The sequence below is a fragment of the Salmo salar genome, chromosome ssa20, assembly GCF_905237065.1.
Source record: "Salmo salar chromosome ssa20, Ssal_v3.1, whole genome shotgun sequence".
Lineage (NCBI taxonomy): Eukaryota > Metazoa > Chordata > Actinopteri > Salmoniformes > Salmonidae > Salmo > Salmo salar.
Window position 1 is genome coordinate 24281589 of NC_059461.1, and position 17039 is coordinate 24298627.

At 45.1% G+C, this 17039-nt stretch overlaps 1 protein-coding gene across 4 annotated transcripts; it reads right to left on the minus strand.

Moving 5' to 3' along the window:
* Window positions 1-298: 298 nt before the first annotated feature.
* On the minus strand, window positions 299-8174 carry klhl22 (kelch-like family member 22). Of its 4 annotated transcripts, none has more exons than XM_045703100.1 (8): window positions 8155-8174; window positions 6525-6820; window positions 6245-6410; window positions 5846-6157; window positions 5172-5581; window positions 2413-2605; window positions 1876-2109; window positions 299-1762 (listed from the first exon to the last, which is right to left on the minus strand). In XM_045703100.1, exons 2-8 carry the CDS (start codon window positions 6743-6745, stop codon window positions 1433-1435), a joined length of 1866 nt encoding a protein of 621 aa, XP_045559056.1. In that variant the 5' UTR covers window positions 6746-6820; window positions 8155-8174; the 3' UTR covers window positions 299-1432. The 4 variants fall into 4 exon arrangements, with proteins under 4 accessions (XP_045559056.1, XP_014015660.2, XP_014015659.2 ...); XM_014160185.2 differs by lacking the exon at window positions 8155-8174 and adding an exon at window positions 7853-8077; XM_014160184.2 differs by lacking the exon at window positions 8155-8174 and adding an exon at window positions 7451-7717.
* Between the last annotated feature and the right edge of the window lie 8865 nt (window positions 8175-17039).

The window sequence follows — 17039 nt, forward strand, 5'->3', positions numbered from 1 at the left end:
GATGCAGATGAAACAGCCTTGGAGAAGAAAGCAGCAGTCAAGCTTCATAAAGTCAATGGGCTATAGGACCAAATGGAGAGGAACTAGCTGAGACTGGGAGGGATAAAGGATACAGGCAACAACAACCACCTTGAGAGGACAGACAACCACTCAGGCCTGGTCAATACCATGTCAATCTCAGTATATAGAGGAATTCCTTTGGACATAAAGGGAATTGCAAATAAATAAATGATTACTAATTATTCACTCTCTACAATTATTTGCTGCTCTGTAAAAAGTCACATATATAGGCAAACGGTTGTCTTGGGGTTTAGAATATGATCTTATTTTTATTACTGAGATGCAGGGTAAAATATTCTGGATGATTTCATGTGTACCAACTGTAGTATAATCACATGTTTACTACATCTTTATTCAACTCCACTGTCAACAATTAGTGACTTCTTTCATCAACAACAATTTGATAAACTGATAGAAGAGGCACATTATTAAAGGCCCATTTCTAACTAAACAAGAAACCCTGTCTTAAGTGTAACAGAGAAAACAAGGCACAGTGTGGAAATAAGACAAATGAATCATTATTCATATTAAGTGCTTGATGAGGAAATGCCATTCTCATGATATCATAGTAATAACCAGTGGTTATAGGGGCCAATATTGGAACATAAACCATGAATCAGGCTCAACAGATCTAAAACAGTTTGGGTTTCCAAGCTGGCAAATGAATGGCCTGTTTCCTTCACAAGTGCAACATTAAACAAATTAAATATTATACATCTAATGATACTGTAATAGCAAAGCTTATTATTTGGTCTAAAATGTCAAACTAAATAACATGAGATTATAGATTTTGTTAACCGTGATCCCTTTCGAGTACTCCTCCTCATCAAATTATTGCATAGTCAATGAATATCCCTCTGTGCCTCATTTGAACCGGGTGTAATGTTAAGTTGGAGAGCTGTGAAACATTTGCATGATTTTGTGGAGGAAGTGTTCCAAAAATTGGCTATTTCTTTCTTCTCCTCGTTGTATAAAGTAAAGGGGGAACAGCAGTGATAGACCAAAGTGGTAAAGTCACCTTAATCTGGCGCACACACGCAGTAACGTCTTCAAGTCAAAGTGAGGGCAAGCTGCAAAGACGGGAGAAGGCCTACAGAAGTACAGATGTTGGAGCAACAACACAAGAGAAAGAGGCAAAAGGTTTTGGTTAACACTTTGGTTCAGAGGCACTCAGCGTGGTCAACATGCAGGGAGAGACTACCCTCCATCACCACTGTATCAAACAAGCTAGGGAAATATCACAAGGATTCATTCAGCCTTGCATGCAAAATAAAAGATTCAGCAAATAACAGATTCCCCTCAGATTCAGTTCAATGCCACCTCTGAACACCGCTCTAGTCTCCTCCTCCACAGTCAGGACCACATCAGTCAGTCAGTCCTCAGAGTTGTCCAAATCCACCTCCTCCCAGGATGCCTTGGTGCGCTGCTCCCAGTTCTTGGCTTGATCAATCACAGCACGGGAGAGGAGCACCACGCAGGCTGCCAGACCGGAGATACGGTCCTCGAATGCTGTCCCACTCTCCCAGAGGTCTGCCTCTGTGTTATACATATGCACGTATTTCATACGGTTGCTCTTGTCATGAGAGCGCCCACCTAGTATGTAGATAAGGCTGCCGAGTACTGCCACACCGGGCTCCCCATGACCAGCTGGTAGAGGAGTCATCACAGACCAAGAGTTATCTGCTGGGCTGTAGCATGCCACCTGGATAAGAGACCAGTAACTTAGTATATTACATCTCACACCACAAGCCTTTGTTGCATTACAAACTGTTGCTCAGTCACTTTGAATACCATTGGTAAGTGGAGGTAAGGTACCTGGAGAACATCTCGGCGGTACCCGCGCTCATCATTGCTGCCACCAATGACATAGACTCGTCCATTGACAGCAGCCATGCCATGCCATGCCCGCTCCACCGGCCCCTCTGCACACGCTGCCCACTGGTTGTGTTGGGGGTCATAACAGTATGTCTCTCTCAGGTACGCCATTCCCCGCCGCCCACAAGTGACGTACATCTTGCCATCCAAGACTGCTCCGGCGTGTGCATACACCTAGAGGGAAGACTAGACTAGTATTCAGGCATAGGTTCGGCACAACATAAAAAAATATGGACAAAGAGCCACGGAATATCAAGAATAGCTTATTCAATGAGGAAATCCATATTTATTTGATTATTCTCACAAATGGTGAATTGGTCCTACTTGTTGTTTATCTCAAGGGAAGGTTCCTCATAAATCCCCTTCTCCCTCCATACTTTGATACACTGACAAATAGATAGTGAATATCTAGCACCCTCTTGTGGACAATGTGAGTGCATACTTAGAGAGGTTATGCTCTTTATGATGTGATCGTACCTCTCTCCTGAGGGCTGCCACATATTCCCAGGTGTTGGTGTGTGGGTCGTAGCGTTCTACACACTCCAGTTCATTGCTGTAGTCGCGCCCCCCAATTGCATAGATGTGTCCGTCCAGCACACACACACAGTGGTCTGCATGCTGCTGCTGCAGGGGCTTGATGGAGCACCAGGTGTTGTGGCGAGGGTCATATCTGAGAGGAGACTGAGTGCTTGAGATCAAATATCACGTCTTTTCATTAATTAAGGTCAAATGTCAAAGAGGACATGCTAATTAATGGCAAAAAGAGGAACGCTAATTAATTGGCAATTAGTAATATTTTGAACGTGCATTTGTGATATTTGTCATGTAAAATTATTGCAAAGGTTTCAACTGCAGTGATTTACATCCAAAGAAAAATAAGACTTCAGACTGTTCCAAGAACAAATTAAGTCAGCAGTAAACAGACTTTTTTGAGCAAATTAGAGTTCAAATTCAATTACATGGGAACTCAAAACAAAACAACTTATCAGTCAGATGACATTTTGAGCTGACACCCGTCTGTTTTTATACATGTAGCCTACTCTTTTATGATAGAAATGCATATATACTGCTCAAAAAAATAAAGGGAACACTTAAACAACACAATGTAACTCCAAGTCAATCACACTTCTGTGAAATCAAACTGTCCACTTAGGAAGCAACACTGATTGACAATCAATTTCACATGCTGTTGTGCAAATGGAATAGACAACAGGTGGAAATTATAGGCAATTAGCAAGACACCCCCAATAAAGGAGTGGTTCTGCAGGTGGTGACCACAGACCACTTCTCAGTTCCTATGCTTCCTGGCTGATGTTTTGGTCACTTTTGAATGCTGGCGGTGCTTTCACTCTAGTGTTAGCATGAGACGGAGTCTACAACCCACACAAGTGGCTCAGGTAGTGCAGCTCATCCAGGATGGCACATCAATGCGAGCTGTGGCAAGAAGGTTTGCAGTGTCTGTCAACGTAGTGTCCAGAGCATGGAGGCGCTACCAGGAGACAGGCCAGTACATCAGGAGACGTGGAGGAGGCCATAGGAGGGCAACAACCCAGCAGCAGGACCGCTACCTCCGCCTTTGTGCAAGGAGGAGCAGGAGAAGCACTGCCGGAGCCCTGCAAAATGACCTCCAGCAGGCCACAAATGTGCATGTGTCTGCTCAAACGGTCAGAAACAGACTCCATGAGTGTGGTATGAGGGCCCGATGTCCACAGGTGGGGGTTGTGCTTACAGCCCAACACCGTGCAGGACGTTTGACATTTGCCAGAGAACACCAAGATTGGCAAATTCGCCACTGGCGCCCTGTGCTCTTCACAGATGAAAGCAGGTTCACACTGAGCACATGTGACAGACGTGACAGTCTGGAGACGCCGTGGAGAACGTTCTGCTGCCTGCAACATCCTCCAGCATGACCGGTTTGGCGGTGGGTCAGTCATGGTGTGGGGTGGCATTTCTTTGAGGGGCCGCACAGCCCTCCATGTGCTCGCCAGAGGTAGCCTGACTACCATTAGGTACCGAGATGAGATCCTGAGACCCCTTGTGAGACCATATGCTGGTGCGGTTGGCCCTGGGTTCCTCCTAATGCAAGACAATGCCAGACCTCATGTGGCTGGAGTGTGTCAGCAGTTCCTGCAAGAGGAAGGCATTGATGCTATGGACTGGACCGCCCGTTCCCCAGACCTGAATCCAATTGAGCACAACTGGGACATCATGTCTCGCTCCATCCACCAACGCCACGTTGCACCACAGACTGTCCAGGAGTTGGCGGATGCTTTAGTCCATATCTGGGAGGAGATCCCTCAGGAGACCATCCGCCACCTCATCAGGAGCATGTCCAGGCGTTGTAGGGAGGTCATACAGGCACGTGGAGGCCACACACACTACTGAGCCTCATTTTGACTTGTTTTAAGGACATTACATCAAAGTTGGATCAGCCTGTAGTGTGGTTTTCCACTTTAATTTTGAGTGTGACTCAAAATCCAGACCTCCATGGGTTGATAAATTGGATTTCCATTGATTATTTTTGTGTGATCTTTTGTCAGCACATTCAACTATGTAAAGATAAAAGTATTTAATGAGATTATTTCATTCATTCAGATCTAGGATGTGTTATTTTAGTGTTCCCTTTATTTTTTTGAGCAGTGTATCTTTTTTGTATTTAACTAGACAAGTCAGTTAAGAACAAATTCTTATTTACAATGACGGCCTTGGGTTAACTGCCTTGTTCAGGGGCAGAACGACAGATTTTTACCTTGTCAGCTCGGGGATTCAATCTAGCAACCTTCGGTTACTGGCCCAACGCTCTAACCACTAGGCTACCTGCTGCCCGAATACTGCCCTACCAAGCAAAAAGGCAGTAACTGCTCATTTGGTTGAAAATGAGGTTGTCATTTTTGCTAGTTTAAATACATGCTTAATCATGTGGACAAGTATCCTGCCTCTATTCTATTGTGTTTTGGAGAAAATGGGGGTCATTTTAGCAGTAACTGCATAAAGTTACTGTGAAACCAAGGTAAATAAAAGCATTATTCTCCACGCTATGAGCAGTTACTGCATTTTTGCTCGGTAGGGCAGAATACAGTTTAACTCCTATACAGTGGCTTCTTTCATTGTTAGACATTGCATTCTGCTCTGTATGGTAGATAGTTAAGAGAATCACACAGTAGATCATGACAGCAGGCCTAATGATCAGATAGATACACTGTTAGAGTGGATCTGCCTATGCTATTGGGTCTCACCTCCAGCAGCGAGTCTCTGCACGAAAGCCGCTGGTGTTCTTGTCTCCCCCAATCAAATAGACAAAGTTGTTCAGCACAGCGATACCTTGGTTGGACATGCGGGGGGCCTGTGCAGCCGTGAGTGTCCTCCACTCACCCCAGCTAGGGTGATAGACCTGGAACAATTCTTCGCTCTCAGTCAGTGAGCCAGAGGAGAACATACCTCCGAAGCCAAGGATGCAGTTGAAGTTGGAACGGGGCTGGGTGAGGGGGCCCTGCAGGATGGGCTGCCAAAGCTCCTGCTCATGGTAACGCAGTGCAGCTGCCACCAGGTCCTTCAGTGTACACTGATTCAACCGTCCAAACAGTCTCTGCAACACCTGTTTGTCCATGAGGCAGAAACGCACTGCCTCGAGCATCCTCAGATTGTCCTGGGGGAGGGGGAGAATGAGTAATGGTGCAGAACAGTCTGTTCCACACATCCCTACACAAAGGCCCATCTGAGTTTGTTCATCCATCAATACAAGCCTGGTGGTCAAACGTGACACAGCTTTCAAAGTTATTGGATTTTCATGTAATACAAAATGGCCAGCGGAGGGCATGCATTCTTTTACTGCTTCTGATTTTCGGCAGTACTATAGGCAAACAGCCTCAAATGTCTCAAAGCGAGTGGCTGACTAACCGGCTGGCCTTACCTGGAGGGACACCTGGTCTGTCTCCACCTGCTCTGGGCTGTAGTGGTAGTGCAAAGCTGCCTCGTACACCTCGTTCTCTGAGCTGACCTCCAGCTCGTCACTGCTCAGCACACTGAGGACCTTCTCTGGGGGAAGCTGGCGGTACACGTCTGTGCGAGAGAATGTCTGAATGTTCCTCAGGATGTAGGAGTGCACCTTGGCCCCCAGCTGCTGCAGCCCATACACATCAGCCAGCTTGTCAACTTCCAAGATGTTGCTGTCATCCAGCCAGGAAAAGAGGAAGTCACAGCAAAAGCCAATAACCTCCTCAATCTACAAAATATTAAATCCAAAGGTCACCGGGGGATACAGCCCAAGACATATGACTTTGATCCAAAGGACACAAAAAAAAGAACATACCTGTACAAGAGTGGCAGCAACCAGGACCTCCTGCACGTTGTCCAGGTCTAGCTCAAGCTCCGATGTGTAGATGAAGTCCAGAAGTTTGGTCATGGCAGTGTAGGTCACCCCATGCACTGGAATCTCTGTCAGCTGCGTCTCTCTGAGACCTCCAGCAAACATCCCTCTGGATAAAACACAAGCAGGGTTAGGGGAGAAATAGCCTCTCCCCAAAGTGAGACGAGGGGAGAACTGACTAAAGTCTTGCAGATGGAAAATAGTGTCAGGCAAACTGGCCTACCTGAAGTAGTCACATGCGGCAGCCAGGAGGATACGATGGGCTTGGATGGGCTTGCCCTCCACCATGAGCACTACGTCAAACAGGATGCCACCCTGCCTCAGGCCAAACAGCCCATCCAACAGGCTGCGGGAATGGGCACAACTTCGATATGTCTGGCGGCCACATTGACCAGATGAGCTGGTGGGGCTCCCCATTTGGTTCAGCTCCCCATCATCGGCCATTGCTGATTATTCCTTGTCTCACATTAGGCACACTAGTACTAGCTAATACTCACTCTTCCCATGATGTTTCACATGCTGATGTGGTTGGGAGAGATGAAACATGAAAGGGAAAAATAAACGATCATGTAGCTACAGTTTCATAACTAGCTAGCTAACACCCCATGCACACAACATCATACTAGATACTGCTTCCATTTATAATCATATATTAGGCCTATCTGAAGATCTAGCAAGACGAATGTAAAACACGAATTACACTGGTAGTAGTAGTGTGACAGACCACCAAGTTAATAGCTAGTTATCTAGATAGTGAATAACAGTTAGAATGTACTTCTTATATGACTAGCTATATTGAATTCCTATATTCCTCTCCGATACCCATCACGACACGAACATACACAGACATCACGTGACAAATGGTATAGCTACCCAAATATGGTCTAGCTATATACTGTATACTACCTAGCTAGTTCATGAGTCATTATTACACAAGCACGCTGTGTAGCAGAACTCTCGAAAAACAGACGTTTTCAAAGTAGCAGCAAGCTAGCTAGCTAACATGAACACAGCTCTGCACGGCTTCTGCAATTGCATGTCGGTTGAAAAATAGTTAAGTTGTTTTCACTTTCGATTAGTTGAAACTAAAGCAATATTACAATTTGAACAATGTGGTTAAATAACTAGGGTGAAAAACAAACAAAATACCTAGCTTGCCAGCCGTGTTTACTGTTCCTTTCAGGTATTCATGGGCCCATTTCTTGTGAGGTCATTTCCGTCTACAATATTATTTCTGCGCGCACTAATGTCAGTAAAGCATGACTATCTTAAATGTTTGTTTTACAGAAATAATGCATATCGTACCGATTGTGCTGGATTTCACAGTGATTCGTGCTAATGTTGTGAAAGAATATGAGGAGGGGAGACTGTCACCTGCGCACTATACAGGGTATTATGTAATGTGAGTAGGCTTGTCTGAAATGTAAATTAAGCGACACAATATGTGACTGTCTCACTGAGATATAAAAGCACGGATAGCCTACAGGAAATTTACTTATTGTATGTGGCAGATGCGGAATAAATGTAATGTATGCCCATTAGTTGACTTACCAGAAGAGGACGCTCTTTCCTCAAACAAATGTCCTTCCTCTCTATCAACCCTGTGTTCATGTCAATGGGTGTGTTCGAGCATTAAGCCTAGACAAAAATTGTCAGTGAAGTCGGAGCTGCAGCTGTGACTGCCGAAAGTAGGACACTAGTGATTTTCCAACAGCAAACCTCAAATCAACATTGTTGATAAAAGTGCTTCTTTATAAATGTCGAATTAAACTTTTCTATCACCCCATACCACACACTCACAAACTGAAAACATAATGTGTGTACAATTTATTGGTTAGAGATGATTTGTATACCTTGTAGCTTCAGAATAGGGGCAAAGTTGGTTCCTGTTTCAGTCACGTTTTTAGCCACGTTCGCATGCGTCAAACAAAAACCCAACTGCTCCTTTTGATTGGATCTTTTTGACTCCATGATTTGCATACTGCTACTACTGCTTTTTGAACTCCAGACAACGATTATCTGTGGATAAATTAGAAAACATTCTGTGAAGATGTTAATCCCTCACTGCAGGAACAATAGGTAGTGAGGAGAGCGACTCATTTTTCATGTTTTTTCATCCATTTCTATGCACTACTGAACGAAGACCCGTTTAGGAGCCAAATGAACTACTCTTTTAGGTGAACGTATCCAAAAGATCCAGCTCATCGAAAAGACTTGGAATGCCCATCCCTAAAAAAATACTAATAATTGGTTGACAAGTAGTGCATCCCATAATGCAGGTGATGGCTGCATGGTAGCGACTTGAAGGTGACTTCATCAGAATCTGCATGACCTTTGATCACATGATTTTTGTAAAGTTCATGTAGTCAACGAGTAGTCGGATGTCGGACAATTTTTTTTGTCCATAATGCAACACACTTTGAAAGGTGGCGACCAACGATGCTCAACGTCTTGACAAAAGTGATCCGCTCGAATGCGCCCAATGGCTCTATTTTAGACAGGGATTTTTTTTTAGATTCTACCCATTTACTGCAGAATTTCCACAGAAATGTTCACAGAATGACATGCTTTGTATGATCACATGATGGAAGTCTGTTGGAGTGAACATCTGTGGATTTAACTCTTGTTTTTGTTACAAATGTAATTTAAAGAAAGACTGACATTTAGCTAGATAATTTCCAAAGAAAGAACCTGTTGCTTACAGCAAATATGGTGGTACAGTTATTGTGGACTGTAATCAACCTGGCAACTTTGTATGGCAAATGATATTCACATCCATGTTTACTGTGTTATGAATACCAATGTTCCCAGCTGCCTCCATTGGATTCAAGACAGAAGTTGCCATTTCTATTTCACATCCAGAGTTCAGACTATATCCCTTGAGATCTCATCAAGTTCCCACAGAGCTAAAGGTTCATTCTATATATGTCACATCCTCAATCTCTCATGACAGATATGTTCTGTAATTTCCATTTTACTGATCAATGTAACTGGAGAGAGATTTATTAATGTTTTATTTGAATGGTCAGTCAGTGGTCATGGTCAGTCAATGCAATGTTTATAATGATAATGATTAACAATATGGCCTATACACAATCTGAATTCATAAGTGCAATATCAATACTGCATGTATTAGTCATACTGTATGTTGGAGCACAAATGTAAATAAATACTTTTAATTTCAGAAAGATTTTATCAAACTGTTTAGACATTGTATGTTGTTATAGCTTGATAATGAGAGCTCAGCTCTGCACAAGCTCATACAGAGGTTTCCTAAGGCTGCTTGTCCTGTTGTATCAAGGTATTAATGGTTTGGTTTTACAATCTCATTCATCTTCTGGGGAAGCTTTCATTTACATACAGTTTACATTGTTTCCTGACATGTGAGACAGACATTTTCCAACTGATTTGGCATGATCCATCATTTAGTTCTAGCCCTCAAACAAAGTCCTCATCTGGTATATTTCTTTCTTCAGCACATGTTCCTATGCTTACTTTATTCTTAGTTTAAGCATGTATCAATGTAATCACAGCTCTTATCAGTTGTATTACCATTCATTTTCCCATGACCTTGATTATGCCATTGCTTTCCCAGACATAATGCTATTTATACTCCGTCCTATGTCCTATTCTTGTGTGTTATGCGAGAGAGTTAGTACACTGGCAAAATTAAACCATTGGTTAATCAGGAACAGAATCACCAATGACAGAAGGGTACATGATTTTGTCAACATGAGGCAATTGTAATCTGTTTGTCTGTGTGTCAATTGTCAGGTTATCTTGCAGTGAAATTAGAACAAATGATGTTTCACAAAGAGACATTTATAATGTATTTTCCAAAGATAACCATTGCTCCATTCATCCTGATTGTGAAATGTTGGCTCATTATGTTCAGCCTCTGACTACGCTCTGTGGTTTACAAAGATGGATGGCAATCCAAAGGTTTGCTGTATCAGGAAGCACAAACATTGTATGCTACATGTAAACAGTTATGATTATTAAATGCTCACTGGTTTGAAATAATGACACCTTCATTTTATTTTTGTACAGCACAGTACACAACACCATACACGTTGGTGGTCTTCAATTGTTGGTGGTCTTCAATCTTATCAGCACACTGGTTGGTTCTCTGTCTCATTTGATCCATTTCCTTCCCACCTCTCGTCCTCTCACTGTAACAGCTTGACACAGTCTTCTGTGTCACCATCTATAGTTGTAGGAAGAGAGGCCCGAGGTAACAGAGGGCATTGCAAAGTATCCTGTCAACCAATATTCCAGCCAATAGACCCACAGGCAATGTGGTAGATGTTATTCATAGATTCGAGATGGCTTGAGTTGGCCCACAAAAATCCATGTCACATTAATAAATGATGTTATGCTGATTGCATTGAAACTGAAAGGTGAAGCTGATGCAGCTCCACTGGATGGATCTGCCTTCCTCACAGGTGGTTGATTGAACAGTGCTTGAATAATTACTTTAGAATTATATGGGTTGACATTGGTCCTGGCATGGCTGTGTCAAACACTTCAGCAAAATAAAGTAATTCTGAAAGTCAGACTACTATGTTATCATGGCGTTTTGCTTCTCCCTCGTCTTACTGTTTTATTTGACTTGAGAGAATGTGGACAGGTTGTTGTTGTCGGGCCTGTCTCAAGGTCACATGTCTGGTAGAGTCATTAATGAGAGTACAGTCCAACCAAGCTGGGAAAAATATCATCAGTTGTCAGGAAGGGCAGTTCAGCTTGTGTACAGATGCAGTTGTTATTGGAAAATAACTGTACAAGTGAAAGCTATAGGAACAGTGAGCCAGAGATCAATTACATTCAACTTCAAGGCTATTTATTTGGCAGATGCTTTCCAACAAAATAAGCCATTGTTTGAGCTATTAACTGCCAATTGCTTTGCAAAATGTTCAACATTTTCTGCTGGAACTACTTCAAAACGTATCTCTTGCAACCATGTGGATAATGAATACCTACTGTATAGAATGCCCTTCAGCCAATCAGATTTGATTATTTAACAAAGTTATGGTATAAGAATATAATGGCGCTATAGAGACTGTAAAGTGTCTGTCACTGTTCACAAAGTGTAAATTCTGGAAATAAAGGGGTGGTTTCCAGGACACAGATTAAGCCTAATCCAGGACAAAAAAGCATTTTAATGGAGAATCATCATTGATCTCGCTTTTTAGTCCAGGATTAGGATTAATCTGTGTCTGAGAAAACAGCCCAAAAAGTTAATCTATTCATAATAGGCAACTACGGCATGCAAAGAAAATGATCAATTTCACATAATGATTGTCTGTCAAAACTGTATTGTATTGCTATCATCAGGTCCTCAAGCCTTTACGAGTTCTGGAGAAAATAGTAGAGGAGTCTGCAGCATCACCTGCCAGTTAAAGATACAATAGAAAGTAATGAGGCGTATTACTAAGGCTTGTTGAAAGGCGGGTGAACCAACCGTGCTTTCCTCTACAACACGGTGCTACTATATTTCAGTATTTGACTGTGAAGTCTGAGGAACTGGCAGATCTGTGGACAATACAACTGATTAGCACAGGAGAGGTGGGTAACAGCACTGCCATTCAAACACAGTCTTCAAGCCATAGAAGATGGTTTCCATGCAAACTAGTCACCCGTGTACATGAGAGTTGGCATAAGGACCCAGTATTACTGTACATTAGAACCCATGTTCAATATCAATCAGTCACTGAACCTGCCAACCATCTCTACTTTTAAATGTTATAACGTCTTGTGTATCTGAAGATCAGTGGAGGCTGGCTCATAATAATGGCTGGAATAGAGTCAATGGTATTTGATACCATTCCACTTATTCTGCTCCAGCCATTACATCGAGCCTGTTCTCCCCAATTAAGGTGCCACCAACCTCCTGTGCTGAAGATCCATATTTGAAAGTCATTGACCTGGTCCACTGATGATTTTAGAAAATAGGTCTAGTCTAGTGCTCATTTGTTTCACGGAGTGGAATGATTGGAATGAATAAACAGAGCCCAATATGCTTTACAATGGACCAATTTTCTTCTCTGTGGTGGTGTAAATCAGAGGAATGGTTGGGTAGAGACTGAAGTATGACCCTGGCAGCTGCAAATTTGCTGTGGCTGCTCGGTGATTACGAATGTGTAATCAATTCTCCTCCACAACGAGATCCTATAATAAAACAGCTCAGAGGACCGGTGTTTGATGAAGCCTACTCTGTCTCAGCTGGCTTTCTCCGAGTGATACATCATTCTCTCCCTCCAAGTTATAAACTGTGGGCTTTTCCTCCTCTTTTACTGGGCCATATCAGTCTTGACTTGGACAGATGCTTTTGCTACATTTGTCATTGTCATAAATCATTGTGTAAAAACAACTTCTGTTTATCACGGGTATTCTTCTGGAAATAGCTATGGTATCTGTTTAAAAAAACATTTACAGTTTTTTGTTCCATGTTTAAACTATTGGAATTACTTATCTCTTTAAACTAAATTCACAAAAAGTCAGTTCAAGTAAATATTTGAAACAATGTCTGACCTGAGTGTTTTTGACACAAGCCATCATGCAGAACTATGGCAGCTCACAGGCTCCAGATGATAGAAATAACAGTACTGCTGTCTTAGTCTCTCTGCTGTGTGTGCTCCTTTGGTTAGCTTAGAGGTCAGTAGCAGAGGTTAGTGTCAGCTTTGGAAAGGCTAGGACATTTCCATGACTCACAGCAAGCAGAGTCAAAGCCAGGAGAGGGGCAACTGTAAAGATCAGAGCCATCGAATGTAAGAACGCACAAACACTTCCAACAACAACAAGCTTGATGGCTCATGGTGAATATATTCACGTCTGAGGAACTTTGTGGGATTGTCTACTCCGTCCCCTCTTGTAGTATTTCGTAGAAGATAATCAGATTGTCAAGTGAGGAAGAAGACAAGGTTTTGACACTACTTTAGCAAACCTAACACAATTTTAAATCTAATCGCTGGCGGTAGCACTATAGGTCTGGGGAGTGTCTGTCACGACTTCCACCGAAGTCGGCTCCTCTCCTTGTTCGGGTGGCGTTCGGCGGTCGACGTCACTAGCCATCGCCGCTCCATTTTTCATTGTTCCATTTGTTTTGTCTTGTTCCCCGCACACCTGGTTTACATTCCCTAATCACATTGTATATATATATTCCTCTGTTCCCCCCATGTCCTTGTATGGAATTGTTTTTGTTACATGTTCAGTGTGCCACGCCAGGCTGGTTGTTTCCCCCCTGGGTATTCTTGTGTAACCCATAGGAGGTTAGATTATTACGTTTGTTTTTTCTATTTTGCTTTTGGATGGAGGTTTGACGCTGTTGCGTCCGTTTGTTGTGCTTCTGCCCAAATAAAGAGTGCGCCTGCTCACAACTCTCTGCTCTCCTGCACCTGACTTCAACACCAGTTGCGCATACGCTGACAGAATTCCACACCACCCATGGAGTCAGCAGGAGCAGGTACCCCGGTTAGAGGAGTCGAGGAACGTGCCCGAGAACACTCGGCGATGCTGCAACATCTCGGCGCCACGATTGATTGCGTTGTCCAGACCATGGACCGCTGGGAGAGACAGGGAGTCTCTCCTGCGCCTCGACCAGCACAACCAGGGGTATCTCTACCCGTCCCTCCTGGATCCGATCCCAGTGGGATGCGTCTCTCCCTTCCCAGGGAGTATGATGGGACGGCAGCACGGTGCCAGGGGTTCCTATTACAGCTGGACCTATACCTGGCCACTGTTCACCCAGCTCCCTCGGGAAGGGAGAGGGTGTCCGCCCTCGTCTCATGCCTCTCGGGGAGAGCTCTGGAGTGGGCAAACGCCGTGTGGGGAGAAGGAGATGCGGCGTTGGACCACTTCGAAGAGTTCACCGGCTCTTCCACCTGAGGCAGGGGACGAGGAGCGCCCAGAAATTTGCCCTAGAATTCTGGACTTTGGCCGCCGGAGCAGGATGGAACGACAGGGCCCTTATCGACCACTACCGATGCAGCCTGCGTGAGGACGTCCGGTGGGAGTTGGCCTGCAGGGATGCCACCATCACCTTTGACCAACTGGTGGATCTGTCCATCCGGTTGGATAACCTGCTGGTAACCCGCGGATGTCCAGAGAGGGTTCTGTCGGTTCCATCTTCCAGCCCCCCTGCTCCAGTGCCCATGGAGCTGGGAAGGGCTGCACTTATGGAGGCTGGAGGAGGGGCCTTCACGTGCACCATCTGTGGCCGCAGAGGGCACACTGCCGGTCGGTGCCGGGTTGGTCCCTCTGGGAGTCGAGGCAGCAGGCAGGGCTCTCTGGCGTCACCCCAGGTGAGTAGGCACCACTCTCATCCAGAGCCCTCTGTTGATCACCTGTTTGTTCATGTTTGTTTTCCTGAGTTTTCCCCGCATAAGGCGCTCGTCGATTCAGGCGCGGCTGGGAATTTTATCGACAGAGCGTTCGCCTTTAGTTTAGGGAGTCCCATTGTTCCTGTGGTTAGACCTTTCCCGGTACACGCTCTGGATAGTCGACCATTAGGGTCCGGGTTAATTAGGGAAGCCACCATCTCCCTGGCCATGGTGACGCGGGGGAGTCACGAGGAGAGAATCAGTCTCTTCCTCATTGACTCTCCTGCGTTTCTCGTGGTACTAGGCCTTCCCTGGTTGGCTCGTCATGACCCCACCATTTCATGGCAACAGAGGGCTCTAACGGGGTGGTCGCGAGAGTGGTCGGGGAGGTGTGTAGGGGTTTCCGTTGGTGCTACCATGGTGGAAAATCCAAACTAGGTCTCCACCGTGCGCATCTCCCCAGAATATGCTGATTTGGCTCTTGCCTTCTCCAAAAAGAAGGCGACTCAATTACCACACCATCGACGGGGGGATTGTGCGATAAATCTCCTGGTAGACGCTGCACTTCCCAGGAGTCACGTGTATCCCCTCTCGCAAGCGGAGATGGCGGCTATGGAGACATATGTCTCTGAATCCATGCGTCAGGGGTACATTAGGCCCTCCAGTTCACCCGCCTCCTCGAGTTTCTTTTTCGTGAAGAAGAAGGAGGGAGGTCTGTGCCTGTGCATTCACTATCGAGGTCTCAATCAAATCACGGTGAGGTACAGTTACTGGCTACCTCTCATGGCCACGGCGATTGAGTCAATGCACGGGGCACGCTTCTTTACTAAACTGGATTTCAGGAGCGCTTACAACTTGGTACATATCCAGTAGGGGGACGAGTGGAAGACGGTGTTCAGTACCACCTCAGGGCATTATGAGTACCTCGTCATGCCGTACGGGTTAATTAATGCTCCATCAGTCTTCCAATCCTTTGTAGACAAGATTTTCAGGGACCTGCACGGGCAGGGTGTAGTGGTGAATATCGATGACATTCTGATATACTCCGCTACACGCGCCGAGCATGTGTCCTTGGTGCGCAGGGTACTTGGACGACTGTTGGAGCATGACCTGTACGTCAAGGCTGAGAAATGCCTGTTCTTCCAGCAGGCCGTCTCCTTCCTAGGGTATCACATTTCATTTACATTTACATTTTAGTCATTTAGCAGACGCTCTTATCCAGAGCGACTTACAGTAGTGAATGCATACATTTCATACATTCATTTTTTTGTACTGGCCCCCCATGGGAATCAAACCCACAACCCTGGCGTTGCACACACCATGCTGGCGTTGCAAACACCATGCTCTACCAACTGAGCCACAGGGATGGGTGGAGATGGAGAGTGAACACATTTCAGCTGTGCATAATTGGCCGACTCCCACCACGGTAAAGGAGATGCAGTGGTTTTTCGGGTTTGCCAACTACTACCAGAGATTTATCCGGGGTTTTGGCCAGGTGGATGCTCCCATTACCTCACTGCTGACTGCTGAAGGGGGGTCCTGTACGTTTGCAGTGGTTGGCTGAGGCGGACAGGGCTTTTGGGCACTTAAGGGCTCTGTTTACCTCGGCTCCCATGCTGGCCCATCCGGATCCCTCTTTGGCGTTCATAGTAGAGGTGGACGCATCCGAGGCTGGGATAGGAGCCGTGCTCTCTCAGCGCTCGGGCACGCCACCGAAGCTCCGCCCCTGTGCCTTCTTCTCGAAGAAGCTCAGCCCGGCGGAGCGGAACTATGATGTGGGGACCGGGAGGTTTTGGCTGTGGTTAAAGCGTTGAAGGCGTGGAGACATTGTCTTGAGGGGGCTAAACACCCTTTTTGCATCTGGACTGACCACCGCAACCTGGAGTACATCAAATCAAATCAAATTTATTTATATAGCCCTTCGTACATCAGCTGATATCTCAAAGTGCTGTACAGAAACCCAGCCTAAAACCCCAAACAGCAAGCAATGCATGTGAAAGAAGCACGGTGGCTAGGAAAAACTCCCTAGGAAAAACTCCCTAGAAAGGCCAAAAACCTAGGAAGAAACCTAGAGAGGAACCAGGCTATGAGGGGTGGCCAGTCCTCTTCTGGCTGTGCCGGGTGGATATTATAACAGAACATGGTCAAGATGTTAAAATGTTCATAAATGACCAGCATGGTCAAATAATAATAATCATAGTAGTTGTCGAGGGTGCAACAAGCACGTCCAGTGAACAGGTCAAGGTTCCATAGCCGCAGGCAGAACAGTTGAAACTGGAGCAGCAGCACGGCCAGGTGGACTGGGGACAGCAAGGAGTCATCATGCCAGGTAGTCCTGAGGCATGGTCCTAGGGCTCAGGTCCTCCGAGAGAAAGAAAGAAAGAGAGAAAGAGAGAATTAGAGAGAGCATATTTAAATTC

Coding starts and splice junctions, on each gene's coding strand:
- klhl22 (XM_045703100.1), bottom strand. CDS start 6,745: ATGGCCGATGATGGGGAGCTGAACCAAATGGGGAGCCCCACCAGCTCA. Junction 6,158..6,244: donor TTGCTGCCACTCTTGTACAG/GTATGTTCTTTT, acceptor AATATTTTGTAG/ATTGAGGAGGTTATTGGCTT. Junction 2,606..5,171: donor GCAGAGACTCGCTGCTGGAG/GTGAGACCCAAT, acceptor GTCTCCTCTCAG/ATATGACCCTCGCCACAACA.